Source organism: Silurus meridionalis, chromosome 13 (genome assembly GCF_014805685.1).
Source record: "Silurus meridionalis isolate SWU-2019-XX chromosome 13, ASM1480568v1, whole genome shotgun sequence".
Classification (NCBI taxonomy): domain Eukaryota; kingdom Metazoa; phylum Chordata; class Actinopteri; order Siluriformes; family Siluridae; genus Silurus; species Silurus meridionalis.
This window is the reverse complement of record NC_060896.1, coordinates 14,050,103-14,069,589: the sequence shown is the minus strand read 5'-3', so window position 1 is coordinate 14,069,589 and position 19,487 is coordinate 14,050,103. Positions and strand designations below refer to the sequence as shown.

Below are 19,487 nucleotides of genomic sequence, written 5' to 3'. Positions count from 1 at the left end.
TATGTATATCTAGAGAAAGAGAGAGAGAGAGAGAGAGAGAGATTCTTTCTTTGCATACAGCACCCCTGGAGCAAAGAGGGTTAAAGACCTAAGATTGGCAGTTGCCATACTGAGGCTTAAACCACCAACCTTCCATCAGTAAGCCACAGCCTTAACCACTAAACTACTACTTACTTTAGCAAGGAACATTTTAAAATATATAATGTTATTCTGTTCAGCTCCTATCAATGCACTTTAATCTACAATCTCATAGGTTGTCTATCTGATTCTACACAATCATGCACTTTCATTCTCTCTCTTTTTGTTGATCTTGCACCTCACTAGCACACCTTATTTACAATCACTTAAGTTCCCACCTGTATATACAATCATGTACAAACAGTATATTATTATTTTTTACTTTTTTAATGCACCTTAAATGTACAGATCTCAGGTTCCCAACTGACTGCACTAATGTAAACAGTGTATCATATGGATTTTTTTTTTCTTCAATAATATTTCTACCCTCTTTGTGATTTGGATCTTTTAATCAAACCTATCTTTAATGTTCTACATCTTATTGCTTGAACTTTATTGTATGTCGCTGAACTTTCTGCTGTAACACTGCGATTTCCGTTTGGGATTAATAAAGTACTCTATCTCTAAACCTTTGTTTGCTTGCCTCTAACAGATTGTTTTTGCATTTTCTTGAAGACAAAAACATCTTGTCATATACCAAGAAAAATTGAGCTTCTAAAACATTTTTGCATAAAAATCCTCTGGGAGAAAATGTGGTGGCTGTAACACTGCACAAAAACTTGAGACTCCGTCCTCTATAGAAAATTTCAGACTTTTAGACTAATTAACTTGGTAATTAGAATCCTTCCAATTTACCCATTTGTATATGTTATTTTTGTTATTTATTTTTTTTCACTAAATCTTCAATATACAAAAGAAAATAAGAAGTCTCTCAAAATGAACAAAGTTACTTGTTTCCTTTTTAGATGCATTTTTTATTGATGAAATTGCATTCAAGAATATCTGTGCAAACTAAAAAAAAGGGGTAAACGCACTGTACGGTGTTTTCTTTATATTTTAGTTTAAAATGATCCCAAACTTTGGAAACTTTCTGACGTTTTATTTGGCCTGAATCTTCTCCTCGTCCTTTGCTGATTTCTCCCTATGTTTCATTTAGCAGCGTCTTCTGGGTTGTATGGAAGCCCGTTTTCGCCACATCGAAAAAGGTTTGCCTAATTTCGACTTTATTTCTCACAAACATCCAACATTTCTGGTGCATCCACCGGTAAGCATGTTGTCGGTCTGAAGTTTAAAGCTGTTGGTGTATGAACGAGACTCCTCTGACGAGGCTCCTCTGCTTCATGTGTCATGCTCCGTCTGCACCTGAGCTGATTGATATACAGAGTTTTCTCCAGGAATCCGAGGCTTTTTATATACCAAGCAATTCAATTAAATCTAGCCTTTTTCATTTTTAGTGTGTAAAGCTTTCTGGCACTACAGAGCGGATGACGCTGCCCGATTGTTTAAAAAATGTTTGGCATTGCGAAAAAATAAAGTCGAAGTAGGCAAACATTTTCTTTAATATGGCGGAAACGGGTTTATTGTTTACCTGTCCAGAGCTGGTTTACCGGTCCAGAGTTTATCAGGTGGTACGTCAGTAATAATGGTCCGGAAACCCAGTGACCCGTGTGTAGATAAACGGCCTAAACGAAGAATCGAGGCAAATCATTTTTGTATAGGAATTGCTCGAGGAATCGATTCAACCCATCTGGAGCTGATTTTGTTCTCTGTATTTGGCTGAATTCATCCTTCCCTCGGGTGGAGTCATTTCTACTGTCTCTGCTGCTTATCTGTTAATAGGCTTTAATGATGTTGGAGTTCACATGGAGTTTACACATACACATAGTTTTCCTAGAATTTCCATTAATACCAAACAAATTTCTAACGCGAGAAATAGCAAAAATGCAAGAATAAAAATTAGTTGTAGTGTGCAGTGTCTTACCTGTGAGGGTGTATTCAATGTACTGTTTTTGTTTGTTTGTTTGTTTGTTTATTTGACCGATTTACATAAACAAGGACAGCTGATGCAGAACAATGGGCTTTAAGGTCTTGAGTACTTTATTAACCACAAAAAAGTACATTCATGTAATTATACATTTAATCCATGTTTGTTTGTTTGTTTTTTCAACTGCCATGGTATGTTAAAGACTTTTAATACACCTGAAGTTCAGAATGAGATTAAATACAAATTCAGAGGATTTGAGATGAGAGATTTTGCTTACTTTGAAATTTATATATATATATATATATATATATATATATATATATATATATATTAGATAGATAGATAGATGATGATTTTTTATTTTATTTTTTATTTTGTTTTGTAATTTTTTTAGTATTTCACTTCCTGGTTTGTAATTCCCATTCGGAGATCGACGTTCTTTCGAAATCCGAAACTGGGAATTACGATTTTTTTGCCGCTTATGATATTAAAGACAGGGATATGAAGTGTTTTTTTTATTATGTAAGCCTGTCAAGGTGTATAGACAAATAAGAATAATGTGTTTATTTACAAATATAGTTGGGAAAAAGATCAATATGTTCGTTTTTATTGCTTTTTGCCGATCAGCGAATACACAACATTGAACAGTCCACACTTAAAGGCGGATCTGCGCAGCACGCTGATGATGTCATGAGCCTCACAACAGCAACAAGAAACAAACCGCTGAAACACACAGTGTAACATCGGCCTATTTAATATATGCTTAAATGCTTGATGCAAAGTAAGTTAACCTGTTAGGAGAATTGCAAATGAGTGTGAAATGACCTCTAAGATGATATGCGGTTTATTTTGAAAGCGCTCGGAACCGAGGCTCAGTTAGCTAGCCGTGGTTTGTTTCTCTTCTTTACTAGCTGTTCAGCATACTGGTGTCACCAATTTCGTGTTAACCTCGATGTCATTGTCAGGAGGTTTAACAAGTCGTTTTGATTGTTGCCTTTAGTGCACAATGCAATGTTTGGTTGCATAAACTTCTCATCAGTTAGATAGCATCTGTTGATTTGTTTATATGCTAGCTAGATTCGCGCCTAGCTGTCAGCCATACTCAAAAGAAATATTGCTCTTTCTTTATATAGACGTCTGCAAATTGTGTCCACGAATGTATCGGGAGTATGCCTACGAAATGTGCTATCTTTTCTGTCTTAGGAGCGGACAGGTGTAAATGGGTCAGTGACAGAAGTAACAGAGGTATGGTATTCCTGTCGGTCATAATGCCTCCAAGGAAGAGACCCCTCATCCCTGCTAGTGCAAGACGGCGGCCAAAAGATGACGACGATTACTTCCCCTTCAACTTGCTGCCAGTAGAGTGTCAGCTCCATGTGCTTTCCTTTCTGAATGAGGTGGACAAGTGCAACTCTGCGCTCGTGTGCTCGAGCTGGAGCTGCCTGGTGCGCTCTGGGAAACTGTGGAGAGTTGCAGACTATTCGCGTCGTGGCGTATTTCGTCTTGGACAGGAAGGACTACTAGTGTCCAACAGAGAATTTGAGCGCTGGAAGGCATGGGTTCACCACTATACTCACCATCTCATCTCCCGTGGGGCCAGTTTGCTGACTCTGAAAGCGAGCTTTGATTTGGGGGACCAGTGCAATAAATGGGGAGAACTCCTTTCTCATCTGTTAGAGAATGTCCACTGTAGGGACCTCAGTCATTTAGACTTGAACTGGACCTTCACTCTGCTTGAGCCGTTGGACCTCCGAGTCCATTCGGGCTCTAGCTCACACCAGGATGTCATCACTAAAATGGACCAGGTCAATAATTTCCAAATCCTTCTAGCCAAATTTGCCCAGAGCTGCCCGCGAATCACCAAGATGCGGCTGCACTTTGATTGGTCTGACAAGTCCATTGCTTTAATAGCCCAGTTTCAGCACTTGCGCATTTTGGAACTTAAGTACTTCTGGGTTTTTAAAGGGGTGAGCCCAGGTATTTTGCAGACACTGACTAAATCGCTGCCTAACCTCAAGTCCCTTACTCTCAATGTTCTAGTACCACTAAGGAATTTGGGCATTTCATACACTCTGGAATCACTGTCACTGGAGTTTCTTGATGTTTCTCTTAGCCGAGGTCTGGTCTTCTCTTGCCTTAAACTGCCTGCACTGAGAGAGTTACGGGCTAAAAAGATTGTACGGGGGATTACTTTGGACCGCCGGACCCGTCTCCGAATCCAAAGCAGGTGGCCATGCCTATATCAGGTCTTGCGAGAAGGGACGCCCAAGCTACAGATGCTCAACAATGAACGACTCCTTCCAAACTGGAAAGATCAGCCTTACGACGAGCTCACTTCCATTCTCCAGCAGTCTTGTTACTGCCTGCAGCATCTGGATAATTGGATCTGGTAAACAAACTGTCAGAAATTAAGATACAGAAGTTGAAGCGAAGATGACTGGAATCATTTGTGAAACTGATTTTATTACCATTTATTAAATGTATATACTGATTTACAGTACAATAACCACCATAAAAATGAGAGAGATAATATAAAGCACAGATGTCAGTGCATTAGTTTTCCAAATACTTTGGGTCAATAACAATATGATTTGAGGACTAATTACATTTTTATTCTTAATCTGGTGATTTAGATTGCTCTGCTCAAATAAAAAAAAGAGACAAAATCATATAACATGTTGGATAGAAGGCAATGAGTGGTCTAAATCCTGGTTTGCTCGATACAGAGGCCTGGGAAAATATTGTCTTTTTTTAATTTCGATATTTTTCTGCATACAAACAGAAAAGCAGTGTAGCATTGGTTTAGAAAGGTTGTAGTAAACAGGCCTAAATATTTTCAAGATTTGCAAACAATAGTTTTACAGATTTCTTTTTTTTTAAACTTCAATTTTAAAAAATCCCTTCTAAACTTTCCCAATAGGAAAATTCACAGGGTTGATTATGCAGCAGGTCAATAAAAGGATAAAGCTAACATGTTGATCTCACAATTTATTGTAAAATGTATTTATTTAAACAATTTATTTTTAATGTATCGATGACCAGACTGACCATTGTGCATTACAAAAACATTACAGTTTACAAAGCTGTGTTAAATCTCTCTTTCTCAAGTATAATGCAAAAGAATAGTGGGGCACAGACTTGCAAAACCTCCAAAGATCATAAGGACCAACTGATGTGAAATGTTTTCATTTGTTTGATGTACATGTAACCCCCACATAAGTGTTTTTCCATACATTCAATATTTTACGAATAGAGAGAACCAGTTTTGTATGTGTAGTGCTTCATACTTATCTGTAGAGGTCCTCTTAGCTTCAGGTTTTGAACTACTATCATTTTCCTTTGTGCTTATTACTCTAATTTGAGTTTGCACTGATTTTTTTTTTTTTTAGTTAAAGGCAATCAAGCAATTCAGTGTTTATTTAATATTGAATTGTTAAAGACTGCCAGAATAAAATTGAATGGTTTGAGTGTCCTTATAGTTTTTTTCTGTGTCTTACAGATACTGTAACAGGCATTATAATATGTGACTGTTGTCGGAACTCGGAGCCAATCTCCAAGTGGACATTCAAAGGGTGGCTCATGCCACTCTGTTCCTGAGGCTCAAATTATTTATCGCAATTTAAATAATAAATTATTATAGTAAATTGTTCTCACAAATATATAGAATAAACAAATAATGTTTAGAGTTGTTTAATTACGTTTACTTTAGTCTTCATGCCAATACTGTTTAAATTCAAATTCCAAGTATTAAGCAAATTAGTTTACTTAACCAATCTCACTATACATTATCTTCACTAATGCTTAATCTTCAAACGTGGATGGGAAGTAGCAAGCTTGTTTAGCAGTCAGTCAGCAGGTTTCACAGAGCTCTCAGAAGGCACCTCACAACAACAATGGCACACCCCAGCAGTTGCAAGAAAGTGCGCCTCAAGTGAAATTTTCCCCACTTTTATCCTCTCAAAAGTCGCTTTGTCAGCATCTTTTAAACACTTTGACTCAAAATTACTTTATTTTCCATTTCCTTTTCTGTAAACTCTTCCTGTTTTTCAGCTTTATGTGTACTCGGAGTTTAAACCCCTAATTTTTGCTTACATAAGTACAATTCACTTCATGGTTTCCTTTCATATGATTTTTCTTATATTTTCTCTAGTATTTCCAATTTCCCAATAAAGTACTTTTATTTGTAACTTATAGTTTCAAAACTATTATTGCTACACACTTTATATGTAGGATTCTCTATTTTCAGTGCTTAAACGGAATAATAAATGTAACTATTGCCAGGTTTGTGTTAAGTACTGTTAACCTGATTATTATTGGAAATTGCTACTTACTAATGCTGCTACAATAGATCATTTTTCCACACTGTATCAACCTTACTTTTTTATTTGTATATTTTGAGATCTTTCCAAAGTTTCCAAAACCTGTTCCAAAAGAACAATAATAGTTTATCAGTGTGCTTTAGATCTTCCTGTATCCCTTCTTGACTACTACTTCTTCTTTCGGCTTCTCCCATTAGGGGGCGCCAATGCGGATCATCCGTCTCCATACACTCCTGTCCCTGCCTCTTTCAAACCAACTTACCTGCATGTCTTTCCTCACCACATCCATAAACCTCCTCCTTGGTGTTCCTCTTTTTCTCCTTCCTGGTGGCTCCATCCTCAGCATTCTCCTACCGATATACCCCATGTCCCTCCTCTGCACATGTCCAAACCATCTTTATCTCGCCTCCCTCACCTTGTCTCCAAAACGTCCTACATTTGCTGTCCCTCTAATAAACTATTTTTTAATGTAGCCTGTCTTGACATTCTTTTATAAATAATTTTTAAATGAAATCTAAAAGAATCTAAAAGCTTTTTCTAGAAATTTCTTCATGTAATTTGACAAATTCCTAATAGGATATAAAGGTGACTGTGCTGAGATTTTTATTGATCAATTACTTCTTTTTCTTAAACAAGTTCCCCACTTGGATGATGCTGGATTATAAGGATCAGGAAGTTGGTAAAAAATTCAACACCTACAACATTGATTCATCCCAAAGCCATAAATCCACCCCCTTTGCCCAGGAGTCTTTTTGTCTTTTATTGACCTATTTTCTTTTTGTTCCCTCAGGACTCTAGAAATGCCCACCTGTGATAATTCAAAAAGCACTTTTTTATTTTGAATATCCTTCATGCAACAAGGTTTCCATGACATGCTATGCTCATTCTTGGTTTTTCAATACATTTCTCACTTCACCCATTCACCACCAGATTACCCATTAAGGGCAACTGTATTTAAACCCCCCACCAAAAGGGATAAATCCATTCTAATTATTTGCTAATTGTCAGAATATTTCATGTTAGTCTAAGTAACACTTTTTGATTACTTGTGTCTATGTATGGAAAGGGTGCTTGGAGTATTTAATGAACTGTTGCACTCCTAGTATTTTTATATCTATAATATAAAGAGTTTACACAGAATAAATAATATCCCTGAAAACATACAACCTGTTGGTAAGCAAGATCAGAGGAAAAAGGCCAGATACATTTGAGCTGACTGGAAGGATGTGACGATTCAAATTTTTTTACAATTGAAATGAGCAGAAAAGCATCTCCAGATGTACAGCACATTAAACTAATGAGCTCACCACATCAGGTTCCACTTTTGGTAGCCAAGATCAAGTATCTGATGCTGCAATGGCCACAAACTCACTAAAACTGGACATTTGAAGATTGGGAAAAGACCAGTCAATGTTTAAAAATACACCCCATTAAAAATCTACAACAACAGCTCTTTGGTTTTATTTTAGAATCCACAACAGCTCGTTGGAAACTTTTCAATAACAATCTTTCTAGTACAGATTGTGCAGGTCCGTCTACAATGTCTAAATCCAGCAAACCTCCACAACTGGGGGAAAAGCAAGACACCTTCCCCTTTGTTTAGAAAGAGGATACCTAGAACCTAGACACGTTAGCAGCTGCCGAAAAACCTTTGACGATGGGTCATATCGCTGGCGCTGGAGCTCACTGTGCCCTAGGAAGAGCGCATGGACAGGGACAATGATGGGAAGCATGCAAAGTACCAAGAGCTAGTTGAAGGCTGGCAAAGTCTTTGTGAGTCCCTGGAGGTGGACTGTAGAGGGTTTGCAAGGCATTCACTCTAAATGATGAACAGCAATCACGCTATTAGGTATCACCTGGGAGTCAAAGCGAAAGGCGATTAGAACCGCAACTGAAGTCACAAAGAACGCCACAAGGTGGCTTTAGATTGAGAAGACAGAACTGTGGGCAATCATTGCTGGGACACAGGCCAGGGCCTAATTAACCCCGGCTTGGTCGCCTGGGTGCGGGTGTCTGATGCTGAAAGACCCAAAACACCCAACGACCCCAGGATACATTACTGAAGTATCTTTTACCTAGCATCTACAACAGCTCTTCTGAAACCCTCAAATAACAACCTTTAACAACCTTTCAGTCACTAGTACAGACTGTGAACATTATCAGAATTGACAATAAATTAGTATTGGACAATTAAACAAATCCAAGATATATTAGAGCTTCCACTGACAAAACATAACTCGTGTTAAAACTTGGACAGTGATCTGAAAACTGAACATGCTTTGTAGCTATAAAACGTCTAAAGAATGATAAATTTTTCATTTGAGAAAGTTTGTCTATTAAGTTCTATTTAAATTGCTATTTAATTTGTTAAATGTGATCATACAGTTATGCAGCATAGAGAAGTAGTGGCTCTGTATTTTCTGATCTGGTCTACATGATATGTATCTTGACAAAACTTTAGTTTTAACTCTAGTGCTTTTCTGTTTCTAACCTGGCAGGTTTGTCATTCACATCCAAAATAAAAATACATTTTTAGACTAATTTACCAATTTGACCTAGAATAAAAAAGCTGTTTATACGAAGGACCAGGAAATGTTTTGGCAATGAACAAAGTACATTGCAGGTTAAACTTTGTACATAAACCATAAAGATATAAAAGGGTTTCCTGTACAACTCATAGACCTCAGTTTAACATCATTTTAATATCCCTAGACATTTAGGGCTATATGACATACACATTACTCATTTTTTCTTTTTTCTTAAATGAATGTTTTCTTAAGTTTTGTTTGCCACATCCAGTTCAAATACAAACGGCAAATATTAATTACACAAACACAAAACCCAGCGTCTTTTAATTTATAGTTGCCTTAGTCTGGATTTCCACTTTTTTCTTAGCTTTTTTCTAATGCAGTTAAGAATGTGTAATCCAGGGAGGGGAAAAGGAGCTACGATCCCCTCCCCTTCTTTGATACTCTTTTTACAGAAACAGATGCTACCAATTTGATTCTTGTATGTGCATTAGACCAGGACTAGTGAAAGACCAGAGCGTTACAAAGTTTTAGGAAACCTACAAAGAATATGTAGCTTTGGTGAGTGAGAACGTAATTTAGACTTGAATGTAATCTAGAGGGGCGCAGGATGGAATCAAATGGCAACCTGTGGAAACATCACTTGCTTTATAGGTTAGTACCTGTACTTAGAGAAGGAGACAGAAAACCATACAGCTCTTTTTTATGCCAGCATGTTTTAATACTTTGATCATGTTTGTGGAGCAAAGCTTACTTCTTCCTCCTTGTTCTGGACTCGTCTGTGGTGGGCAGAGGTGAAGACAAAATCCTGACAAACATATGCAAAGTACTTGATTATTTGATTACCTATTCTAGTTAATGTGTAATCACAATGTAGGCGGTGCTGTCATGCCATCCATTGTGTACAGTTCCTTGATTTACGGAAAAGTTCATAGTCTAATTAAAGACTGCGGGTTCCTCTAGGTTGGATTCAAATGTTGGAGTTTCTCACATGGGACAGACATGGCTAAAGGAGTGTACATCTCTAAAACTCTGGCTATTGCCACAGTGGTGCTGACACTTTCTGCGCTTGGTGGCATCATTGTTATGGTCACCCTGTACCAGATGCAAATAGCAAGAAACCGACCAGTGCGTCCACCGAGCCCGGTTCCTACTACACCGATTCCAACAGGACTTCCACCAACTCTGAGACTTCCAGAAAATTTGATTCCGGAGAGCTATGAACTCAACCTTAAACTACACCTATACACGAGACTGCCCAACGCCACTGAGCAAGATTATCTTTTTGAAGGAAACTCAACAGTCAGGTTTAAATGTGTGAAAGACACATGGACTATCTTCCTTCATGCCCTGGATCTATCTGTTGAAACAGTTATAGTGACCCAAGAAAACACAAGAGAAAATATAGGAGTAGAGAGATACACTTTACACAATGACTCTAATTTCTTTGAGATCCTGCTTAAAAAACAGTTAAAAGGAAATGGGGATTATTATGAACTTTTCACTAAATTCAAAGGGGAACTTTTAGATGATTTGACTGGTCTTTATCCAAGCCAGTACACAGAGAAAGGTCATGATGATAAAGAAGAGAAAAGGTAAGCATTTTGAAATATTTAATTCCCCTATATTAATATGTATTATGCTTTTGTTGCTTAAATGACTGCTTTCTCAGCCTAGTACTATGTGGACTCACTGTTCTACATTGTTTTTGCATTCCCTGTTCCCAACACACCTGTCTGAGCTCATAAATAGCTTAATACTTAGGTAATGGTTTGATCGGATATTTCAGTCGAAGAACCTGAAGCAGTGTAGGGCTGTGGGGCTTGATGAATACACTGTGTAAAACGTTTATTCTTTATTTTGGCTCTGTTTTTATTATGTAAATTCATTTCAGTTTTTTGGCAGTTCTTTATAGCATGATACTCATGGAAATCATGCATTCGTGAGAGTGTGTGTATGTGTGTCTCCAAAGAGAGAAAAGAACACGGAAACTCACACATTCCCTTCCAAATATCAGATTACCCAGAGCCATTTCTTGGCCATGGCAGTATTTATGTAACTGTGTTTATTGTAGAAGGAGCCCCCAACCCTGTTCCTACCCAGTTTTATAGCTTTCTTCTTCACCTATTTCCAAGGAAGTTATCTCAGCTGTAATGCTTTAAGCAGAGCTAATGTTCTGAATAACACATGATTGTATCCATAACTAATGTGACAAGGAATGATTCTTTGAAATGTTTGGATTTCCTGTCTATGTTTTTGGACACTTTTTCAACAGATTTCTCGTCGCAAGCCAGATGCAAGCCACAGATGCTCGAAAAGTATTCCCTTGCTTTGATGAACCAGCTATGAAAGCAGTTTTTAATATTACCATTATCCACAGACCTAATACCAGAGCCATTTCCAATGCTAAATTAGGTAAGAGACACAAAACTGGTTTTGTGATACAATCTAAATAAGATTAAGTTGGCAGTTTGTCTAGGTTGATGTCATAGTTAACATGATTGGCCTTGCTATGATAACTTTTTATTTTATATTATTTACATTGTTAATTACATTGTTTGCCTCAATCTAGTTTGCCTTTAAACGTGGATAACAACAGTTTGCTTTGTATGTTGTATCCAACAGACAATGAAAGATATGTGGAAGAAGAAGGAAATAAGTGGATTGCCTCTACATTTGCCACAACACCAATCATGTCAACATATCTCCTGGCTGTCACAGTAAATGAATTTATGAATGAGCACGATGAACATGATAAGAAGGAAATATCGGTGTGTTACTGTATAATAATATACTTAAAAAATATATATAATTTGAGTATATTCATTTAGTTAAAAATGCAGTATAAAACTGTTGATTTTGTCTATAAATACTGGTATACAGTCTGACATTTATATGCTGACATTTATATTTACATTACATCTATAATTTATATTATATGATAAAAGTTGGACTAAGATTGAATTTGAAACTTCAGGCAATAAAAAAAAATCTATAAGTTTGACCATCATTTTCAATCTGTTTTCTTTGTTTTTAAAGATCTGGGCCCGACCCGAGGCTGTGGCTGCTGGACATGCCACATATGCCATGAGTATCACTGGGAAGATTCTAAGCTTTTATGAAAAGAAATTTAACTTAAAATACCCATTAAACAAACTAGGTGAGATTAAACGCATGGGTTAAGAAAAGTAATAAAGCAAGTAGCAAGCAACTGGTCACTTACACCAAATATGCTTATATTTATAGATCAGGTTGCCCTGCCTGACTTCAGTGCAGGTGCTATGGAAAACTGGGGTTTAACAATGTACCGTGAATCAGCTCTGCTGTATAAGGAAAGTGTGTCCTCTTCTTCCGATAAAGAATGGGTTGCCATTGTGATAGCACATGAGCTTGCACATCAGGTACATTTATTCATTATTAAATAATTATTCTGTATGAGACACTATGTGTGTACAGGCAATGGCACATTTTTATGACAGCATTAATTTAATAATTTTCATTGATGAAAATACAGTGGTTTGGAAACCTTGTCACGATGAAGTGGTGGAACAACCTTTGGCTAAGTGAGGGATTTGCAACGTACATCTCATACCTGGGAGTGGATGACATCGAGCCTACGTGGAACATAGTATGTTTTAACCATTTAAACAAATTATTGTACATTGACATTTTAATTTACAGATAATTAATAATTTTCCATTTTCTGGGCATCAATGATGCTTTAATTGAACTTTTTTCTTAACTTTAGCTGCCACACAGGAAATTACATCATACTGTTATTTTTTTAGAGGGATATGTTTGTGCTGAAGGAAATCCAGCCAGTTATGGAGCTAGACTCACTGAACGCTTCTCACCCTCTCAGCTTGAGCGAGTCAGAAATTGAGACAGCATCTGAAATCTTGGGACTCTTTGACAGCATCACCTACAACAAGGCTGGTTTAATGTCTCTTCAATTTAAATTTAAAGGCCCGTGTATACATTTACTAGAAATGATTTATGTGTGATTTGGTGAGCAAGATTTTCTTTCCTCTCCATAGGGTGCAGCTGTGCTTAGAATGTTGTCAGCATACATGGGGGAGGAAAAGTTTTTTGAAGGACTTAGGGTGAGTGTTGTGTCTGTCAGTGGTTATAACAAGTCTGGAACACTTGATACAGTTATATATTTTTGCTTTATGCTTTTTGAAAACCTGAATTAACATATAAAGTATATTTTAATACTGTATTACAAATGTACTATTTTAGAAGTACCTTGAGAGATACAAATACAAGAATGCTGACACTAAAGACCTGTGGACGTGTATGAAGGAGGTAAATGTGCTGTAGCTACTTTCACCCATATAAAGAATACAAAAAAATAAACAACACAATAGCAAAGAATAAACTTATATTTGTCCCTGAAATTTCACCTTGTGGCCAAAAGTTTGTGTACACCTGAGCTTTTGGAAAATCTCATTCCAGATTTTGTTATAATAAGCTCTATTTCTCTGGGAAGGCTTTCCACTAGATTTTGAAATGGGGCTGTGTGAATTTGCCCATGCATAACTATGTCTTCATGGACTTTGTGTTGTGCACAGGTAGCATTTCAATGCTGTAATAGGATTGGAAGCCTTAGTTTTAGAAAAGAAAAACGCTACAGCATACAAAGACTACAATAACCAGCATGCAATTTGTGGAATTTTCAAAATTGTCACAAGCCTTTGGTCATATAATGTTAATACCATATGAACATACCTACTCATCACTTAATAATGCAATATAAGGTATTGTCCTTATCAGGTTATATGGTATAATATAAGGTATTGTCCTTATCAGGTTACACATGAGGAAATAGAGAGCATTATGACATCATGGACTGAGCAGGTGGGCTACCCAGTCATCAACATAAATACCACCACTGGAGAGATTGCTCAGGAGCAGTTCCTTTTAAAGAGAGGAAAGGACCCTGGGTGAGCTACAAGAAAAATTAGATATTTATTTGAAATCACTTATTTATATATAGATATCTATTTATATTTGATATTTATTTGAAATGGCATTTTATAAAATATTTGAACCTATAAATTATTTAAGATAAATATTCATTCATTTATTCATTCATTAATTTATCTTCAATATCCACTTTAACAGTTGAACTAAAGGTTACTCGACTTACAATACGTGTAAGTCGAGTAACGTATCTCCAGATAGAACAACATTGCACACACATTTAAACCTAAGGAAAATTGAGCAAAGTTGAGCTGCCTAACTGCAAGCATTTGGACAGTGGGGTGGAAACTGTGCAAACAAATAGAGAACACAGACAGTTACCCAAGTTTAGGGTCAAACCAGGATTTAGAGCTCTGAGACAGCAATGCTACACATTGTAGGACAATCCCACCTAAAATACAAAAAACACAGCAATGCTACACATTGTAGGACAATCCCACCTAAAATACAAAAAACAATCTTCTGTATTAAATACACCTTTATAACAGATCTGTTTGTTTTAGTGCTTGTCAAGCAACATTTAACTTATGTTTCTGTAGGAGTTTGTATAGACTGGTATTCATCCTGTAACGACTATATATATATATATATATATATATATATATATATATATATATATATATATATATATATATATATATATATAAGTAAAAAATGTAAAGTAAATTTAATCACTCTGCCTTGTGTTACTTTAGTGCAGAAAGAATGCATATCCCTTGTAGTGCATGTGCAGTGCACTGTGGGTAATGTAGTAAAATATGCAGGAAATAATTTGTCCATCACAAAAAGAAAATGTGGCAGCATCCCAAAGTTGTTGTTACATAGGGAACCGATTGCCACAGTGAAGTTCAAACTAAACTATACACTGTGGGCTAAGAATAAGTAGTTATAGCCTACAGAGACATAAAACATGGCTCACAAGCTGTGGAAATATTTGCGAATATTCATTGATTGAGTAGACACTGGTGTGCTTTCAACGGTCCGTTCTCATTCTTAAATCCTAAGTTCCATCTTGGCAAAGAGTGCAGTGAGTGACCTCAGACTGCAGAGAGCAGAATCAAAACTTTGAACAATCTCAGAGGTTGAGCACCTGAGTGTTTTTTTTATTGCCCAATAAGTAATCTGTATTTACACTGAATAATTGTCATAGTCAATAAAGTAAGTTATCTTTAATACTGCACAATTTCAAAACGAAATCACCGTAGTCATCCACTCATTCATAGAACCATGGTAACCTTCCGTTGTTATGAGCCAGTGTGAACATATTTTGTTTATGGAAAAATTGACAAGCCCGTTCTGTATTAAATTTGAGGCGTAACTCTTTTCTGTTTTTCCAGTAGACTTGAATGGCAGGTTCCAATTACTTATATGAAATCGGATTTTGTTCAGAAGAAAGATTTACTAAAAGATAAGGGGCCAGGTAAATCTCTCTCTCTCAATTTACTAAATCTTTCTGTCTGTCTGTCTGTCTGTCTGTCTGTCTGTCTGTCTGTCTGTCTGTCTGTCCAAAACTGTCAGTGAATTATTCAATCTGTTCTTGTTATAGGAAACAAATATAGAAAGCATCTAATATGACTTAATACTAATGCCCACAAAAAAAAAATGTTTATCTACAGTTAGAAAGCCTGCTTATGAAGTCACTGATGATGGATGGTTACTAGTCAATCTAAACTGCAACGGTTATTACAGAGTGAATTATGATGAACAGAACTGGAATAGACTTATCAATCAACTGGAGACCAATCATGAAGTGAGTATGTTCTTTTCCTAATTTAGTGCAAAAGGTATTGATGATAATCTAACTGTTGTTCTCAAAACCAACAGGGAACAGTCATTTCAATCCCTCCTGATAGTATGAATGTGCTTCTTTCTAGGTTATCCCACTCATCAACAGAGGCCAGTTAATTGACGATGCATTTAATCTTGCTAGGTAAATCCATTATAATTTTTTATCTGATTAGAAATGTATAATGATTTTAAAAAAGAAGTGATTATTTTTGCATCGTTTATATCACCTTTAACAATCACATATCCTATATCAACATTGTTCTCTCTAGGTACATTACAAATGTAATTTACATTTATGTTACCTTGTTTTGTGAAGGGCCAAATACATCAATGTCACACTGGCATTAAGTACAACCAAGTATCTGATAAATGAAACCGAGTATTTTCCATGGGAGTCAGCCGTAAACAACTTGGATTACTTTATTCTCATGTTTGATCGCTCCGAGGTCTATGGCCCTATGCAGGTGAGTATAATGTACAGTACACCCGTAGACAGTGAGTTCACAGATGAGTTGGGGACTATAGATTGGTCTTTTATTCCATGCTCTGTTTACAGAAATACCTGCGAATGCAAGTTGTCCCGCTTTACAATTACTTCCAAGAGTACACTGACAATGCAACTGTTCCAAGGAACCTTACTGACCAGTATGTATCTGTCTGATGTATCTATGTTTCCTTAAAGTGTTAAATGCTTTGTGTAATCTTTTTTTAATCTGTCTGCAGATATAACCAAATCAATGCCATTTCATTGGCATGCAGCAATGGTTTTACTGAGTGCACAGACATGGCAACAAAGCTTTTTAATGAGTGGAAAAATGGGACAAATCGGTAGGTGAATTTTACATTTACTGAACAACATTATCATTTATGTTTTGGCTTACTATATTCTGAACTCACATTAAATGTATTAAGCTAATATATTAATATACAGTGGATTTAGAAAGTATTTTAACTTTTTTTGTTGTTGTTTTTTTTTCCAATCTACCCTCCATACCCCATAATGGCAAAGCAAACCATGTTTGGTGATAATTTATTGTGCAAAAATATTTAGACCCCAAACTGACCAACCATGTGTGAAGGGTCTTAGTAAAAAAGAACTCAGAACACAGCCACAACTCTACTTTAGCTGCAAAGACCCGATGAAAAAAGTCCTTCCATTCAAGAATTGTAGAGGTTGCTGTGTTTTGGGAACCTTCAGTGCAGCTGAATATTTTTGTAGCTTTTCCCAGATCTTTGTCTCAACACATTCCTGTTTCTGAGCTGTGCAGTCAGCTCAGTGGTTTTTGCTATGATTTCATTTTCCGGTCTTAGACCCTATAAAGAGGCACTTTCCAAATCATGTCCAATCATTTGAATATGCCACGGCTAGACTCCAATCAAAATGTAGAAACCTCTAAAATGATTCAGGGAAAGGGGACATAGCTGAGCAACTTTATAGTGTTATAGAAAAAGGTCTGAATATGAATATGATATTTCTGGTTTTTCCTTTAAATAATAATCACAAATCATTTTTTGTTTGTTTGTTTGTTTTAGCGTTATACTATATGCTGTCATTACACTGTCATTACAGTGTAGATTCATGTTAAACAAATTAAAAGCATTTTAGTATAAGCAACATATAATATGAAAACATTAGGGTCTTTGAATACTTTTTGGATGCACTGTATAAGACAATAAGCGAAGATATTTGTAATTAATATCTTAACAATATTTCTCTTGTTAAGGATTCCAGCTCACTTAAAGCCCACCATCTACTGCAATGCCATAGCAGCTGGAAATGAGGATGACTGGGATTTTGCATGGAAAAAATATGAAGAAGCTACACTTGCAACAGAACAAGATGTCCTGAGATATGCACTCTCCTGCACCAAAATAATTTGGCTCTTAAACAGGTAAGCATTTTGCAACACAATGCTCTAGTTTCTTTGGCTACACATATTCAACACTAATAATGCCATTCTTCCCAACCCAGATACCTTGAGTACACTCTAGACCCCAACAAGATAAAAAAAATGGATGCAGTGTCTACCATAAACTACATTGCCAGAAATGTAGCTGGACAAGCTCTTGCCTGGGATTTCATTCGGGCCCAATGGACCTACATAAGTCATTTGTGAGTTGGAAACCCTAAATTCCTGTGTACAAGCTTGTAGAGTTTGACCATTTCTCATTTCTATTTCATAACCCATACTATAAAGTAATAAGAGCTACGAAGCTATCCAAGATTGCAAGCAATTCAGCGATCGAAGGTTAAGTTCAGCAGTTAGTGAGTGCTCAGCGTTTTTGTTCCCTTAGTTACTAGGTAATACAATTATCCACCTGGCTAACACTCATTTCATTAAACAGGTATGGAGGTGGGATAATATCTGTTGGTGGGATAATTGATGATGTGACCGAGAGGTTTTCTACAGACTTTGAGCTCCAACAGGTGATATATTAAAAGTTACCAACCAGGGTGACATTAGATTACTTCAATGCTAATGATACTTTCTATTCCGTAGTTCCACCTCAGAACTCATGATTTCACTCACACTTCTCTTATTGTCTTTGTCTAGCTAAAGCAGTTCCGAAATGAACTTGATGAAGATGGCCTTGGGCCAACTACACGAGCTCTTGATCAGGCAATTGAGAGAACTGAAGCCAACATTAAATGGGTGAAAGAGACTAAACAGACTGTGCTGAACTGGTTTATAGAACAGACACAGATTCACTGAGCATTCACAGGTTTGCACAACTCAGTATGCATTGTACAGCCTGGGCAATGAGAAACAGATGTAGAGTAATGGTGCGGTTAAAGAGACAACATCCTGTGTTTCACAATAGTTTTTTCCACAAGAAAAGCCTGTTTCATAAGGAGATCTGATCATTTTGAATCGGAACATAAAAAAAACATGCATTTTTCTCCCCCTAGAACTATCTGATTAAAAAAAAGAAGAATTATGTAACTATGCAATTTATCCTCTTCTTTTTTAACATAGTTAATAGGAGATTATCTCAGATAATTTTAATATCAGCACATTGCTTTGAAAATAATTGTAAAATTGCATAGTACAGTGCAATTGTATAGGTATTTAAATAATACTGGTGCCAGTTTTTGTCTAATTGGCACCAAATTAAATATAAAATACATATTAGTCTTAACATTAACCTAGAAATTTTGTAGACTTTATGGCTTCATTCATGTGTAGTACTGCAAATTAAAAAAAATTATACAGATGAAGTAACAAAAGTATGTTACTTACTTAGGAATATTGAGCATTTTAAATAAATATATTTATTTACTCAACATTATATTTTGTAAGTATAGTAACTAGTATAAATGAATATACTCCTTGCCTTAAATCTGTCTGTTTCTGAATGCCAATTAAATTATAAAACTTTTGGATTATTTTTATTTTCTTAAAAAGGATTTTCTATTTGGTTGATAGTATGTATGTATGTATGTATTTATGTATAGATCAATATATTGGATCCACATGGCCTTTATGTGCATATATCAGCCATTTTATCAGGTTCACTTACCATAAACTTGACCGTTGTGGGTATAATGCTATGTCAGTTGTGCCAGTTGTCTTCTCTCTGTTAATTGAAGAAAGACGTCAACACTACCCAGATGTTTTTCCAAATAAAATCCTATAATTTCTTCGGCACTAAACACACTTCAGCAAAACAAACAAATGTGCCAAGAATGCTTCACAGCCCAAAAAAATTCTAGTTAGTCATGATCACATTCCAGAAAAGAACTGGTGGACTGTAGCTAAAAAACACCACTAAAACAACAAAAAATCTGTTAAAATCTTTTTACTTGTACTCATAGCATGCAATTTAAACAACTGAAACCTTTTTGCATTGAATAATTTTTGC

The 19,487-nt window shown here is 36.2% G+C and overlaps 2 protein-coding genes across 8 annotated transcripts; both read left to right on the top strand.

Moving 5' to 3' along the window:
• Positions 1–1,007: 1,007 nt before the first annotated feature.
• si:dkey-12e7.1 (uncharacterized protein LOC557553 homolog) lies at positions 1,008–5,696 on the top strand. Of its 3 annotated transcripts, XM_046864192.1 has the most exons (3): positions 1,008–1,223; positions 3,206–4,391; positions 5,502–5,696. In XM_046864192.1, coding segments are annotated over exons 1-3 (1,218 nt in total). In that variant the 5' UTR covers positions 1,008–1,192; the 3' UTR covers positions 5,503–5,696. The 3 variants fall into 3 exon arrangements, with proteins under 3 accessions (XP_046720148.1, XP_046720147.1, XP_046720149.1); XM_046864191.1 differs by lacking the exon at positions 5,502–5,696 and having other exon boundaries at positions 1,009–1,223; positions 3,206–5,474; XM_046864193.1 differs by lacking the exons at positions 1,008–1,223; positions 5,502–5,696 and adding an exon at positions 2,481–2,783 and having other exon boundaries at positions 3,206–5,474.
• Positions 5,697–9,330: 3,634 nt separating this feature from the next.
• anpepa (alanyl (membrane) aminopeptidase a) lies at positions 9,331–19,176 on the top strand. 5 transcript variants are annotated; one of them, XM_046864516.1, is made up of 21 exons: positions 9,331–9,503; positions 9,813–10,444; positions 11,125–11,264; positions 11,475–11,620; positions 11,889–12,009; positions 12,096–12,250; positions 12,364–12,477; positions 12,638–12,781; positions 12,887–12,952; positions 13,092–13,157; positions 13,662–13,795; positions 15,173–15,255; positions 15,452–15,585; positions 15,710–15,765; positions 15,940–16,087; positions 16,180–16,268; positions 16,347–16,451; positions 17,348–17,515; positions 17,596–17,736; positions 17,970–18,051; positions 18,179–19,176. In XM_046864516.1, the coding sequence occupies exons 2-21, from the start codon at positions 9,852–9,854 to the stop codon at positions 18,335–18,337; spliced, it is 2,844 nt and encodes a 947-aa protein (XP_046720472.1). In that variant the 5' UTR covers positions 9,331–9,503; positions 9,813–9,851; the 3' UTR covers positions 18,338–19,176. The 5 variants fall into 5 exon arrangements, with proteins under 5 accessions (XP_046720472.1, XP_046720471.1, XP_046720470.1 ...); XM_046864515.1 differs by having other exon boundaries at positions 9,331–9,643; XM_046864514.1 differs by having other exon boundaries at positions 9,331–9,675.
• The last annotated feature ends 311 nt before the right edge of the window (positions 19,177–19,487 follow it).

Coding starts and splice junctions, on each gene's coding strand:
- si:dkey-12e7.1 (XM_046864191.1), top strand. CDS start 1,193: ATGGAAGCCCGTTTTCGCCACATCGAAAAAG. Junction 1,224..3,205: donor TTTTCGCCACATCGAAAAAG/GTTTGCCTAATT, acceptor TTTCTGTCTTAG/GAGCGGACAGGTGTAAATGG.
- anpepa (XM_046864516.1), top strand. CDS start 9,852: ATGGCTAAAGGAGTGTACATCTCTAAAACTCTGGCTATTGCCACAGTG. Junction 12,010..12,095: donor ATACCCATTAAACAAACTAG/GTGAGATTAAAC, acceptor TTATATTTATAG/ATCAGGTTGCCCTGCCTGAC. Junction 18,052..18,178: donor CAGACTTTGAGCTCCAACAG/GTGATATATTAA, acceptor GTCTTTGTCTAG/CTAAAGCAGTTCCGAAATGA.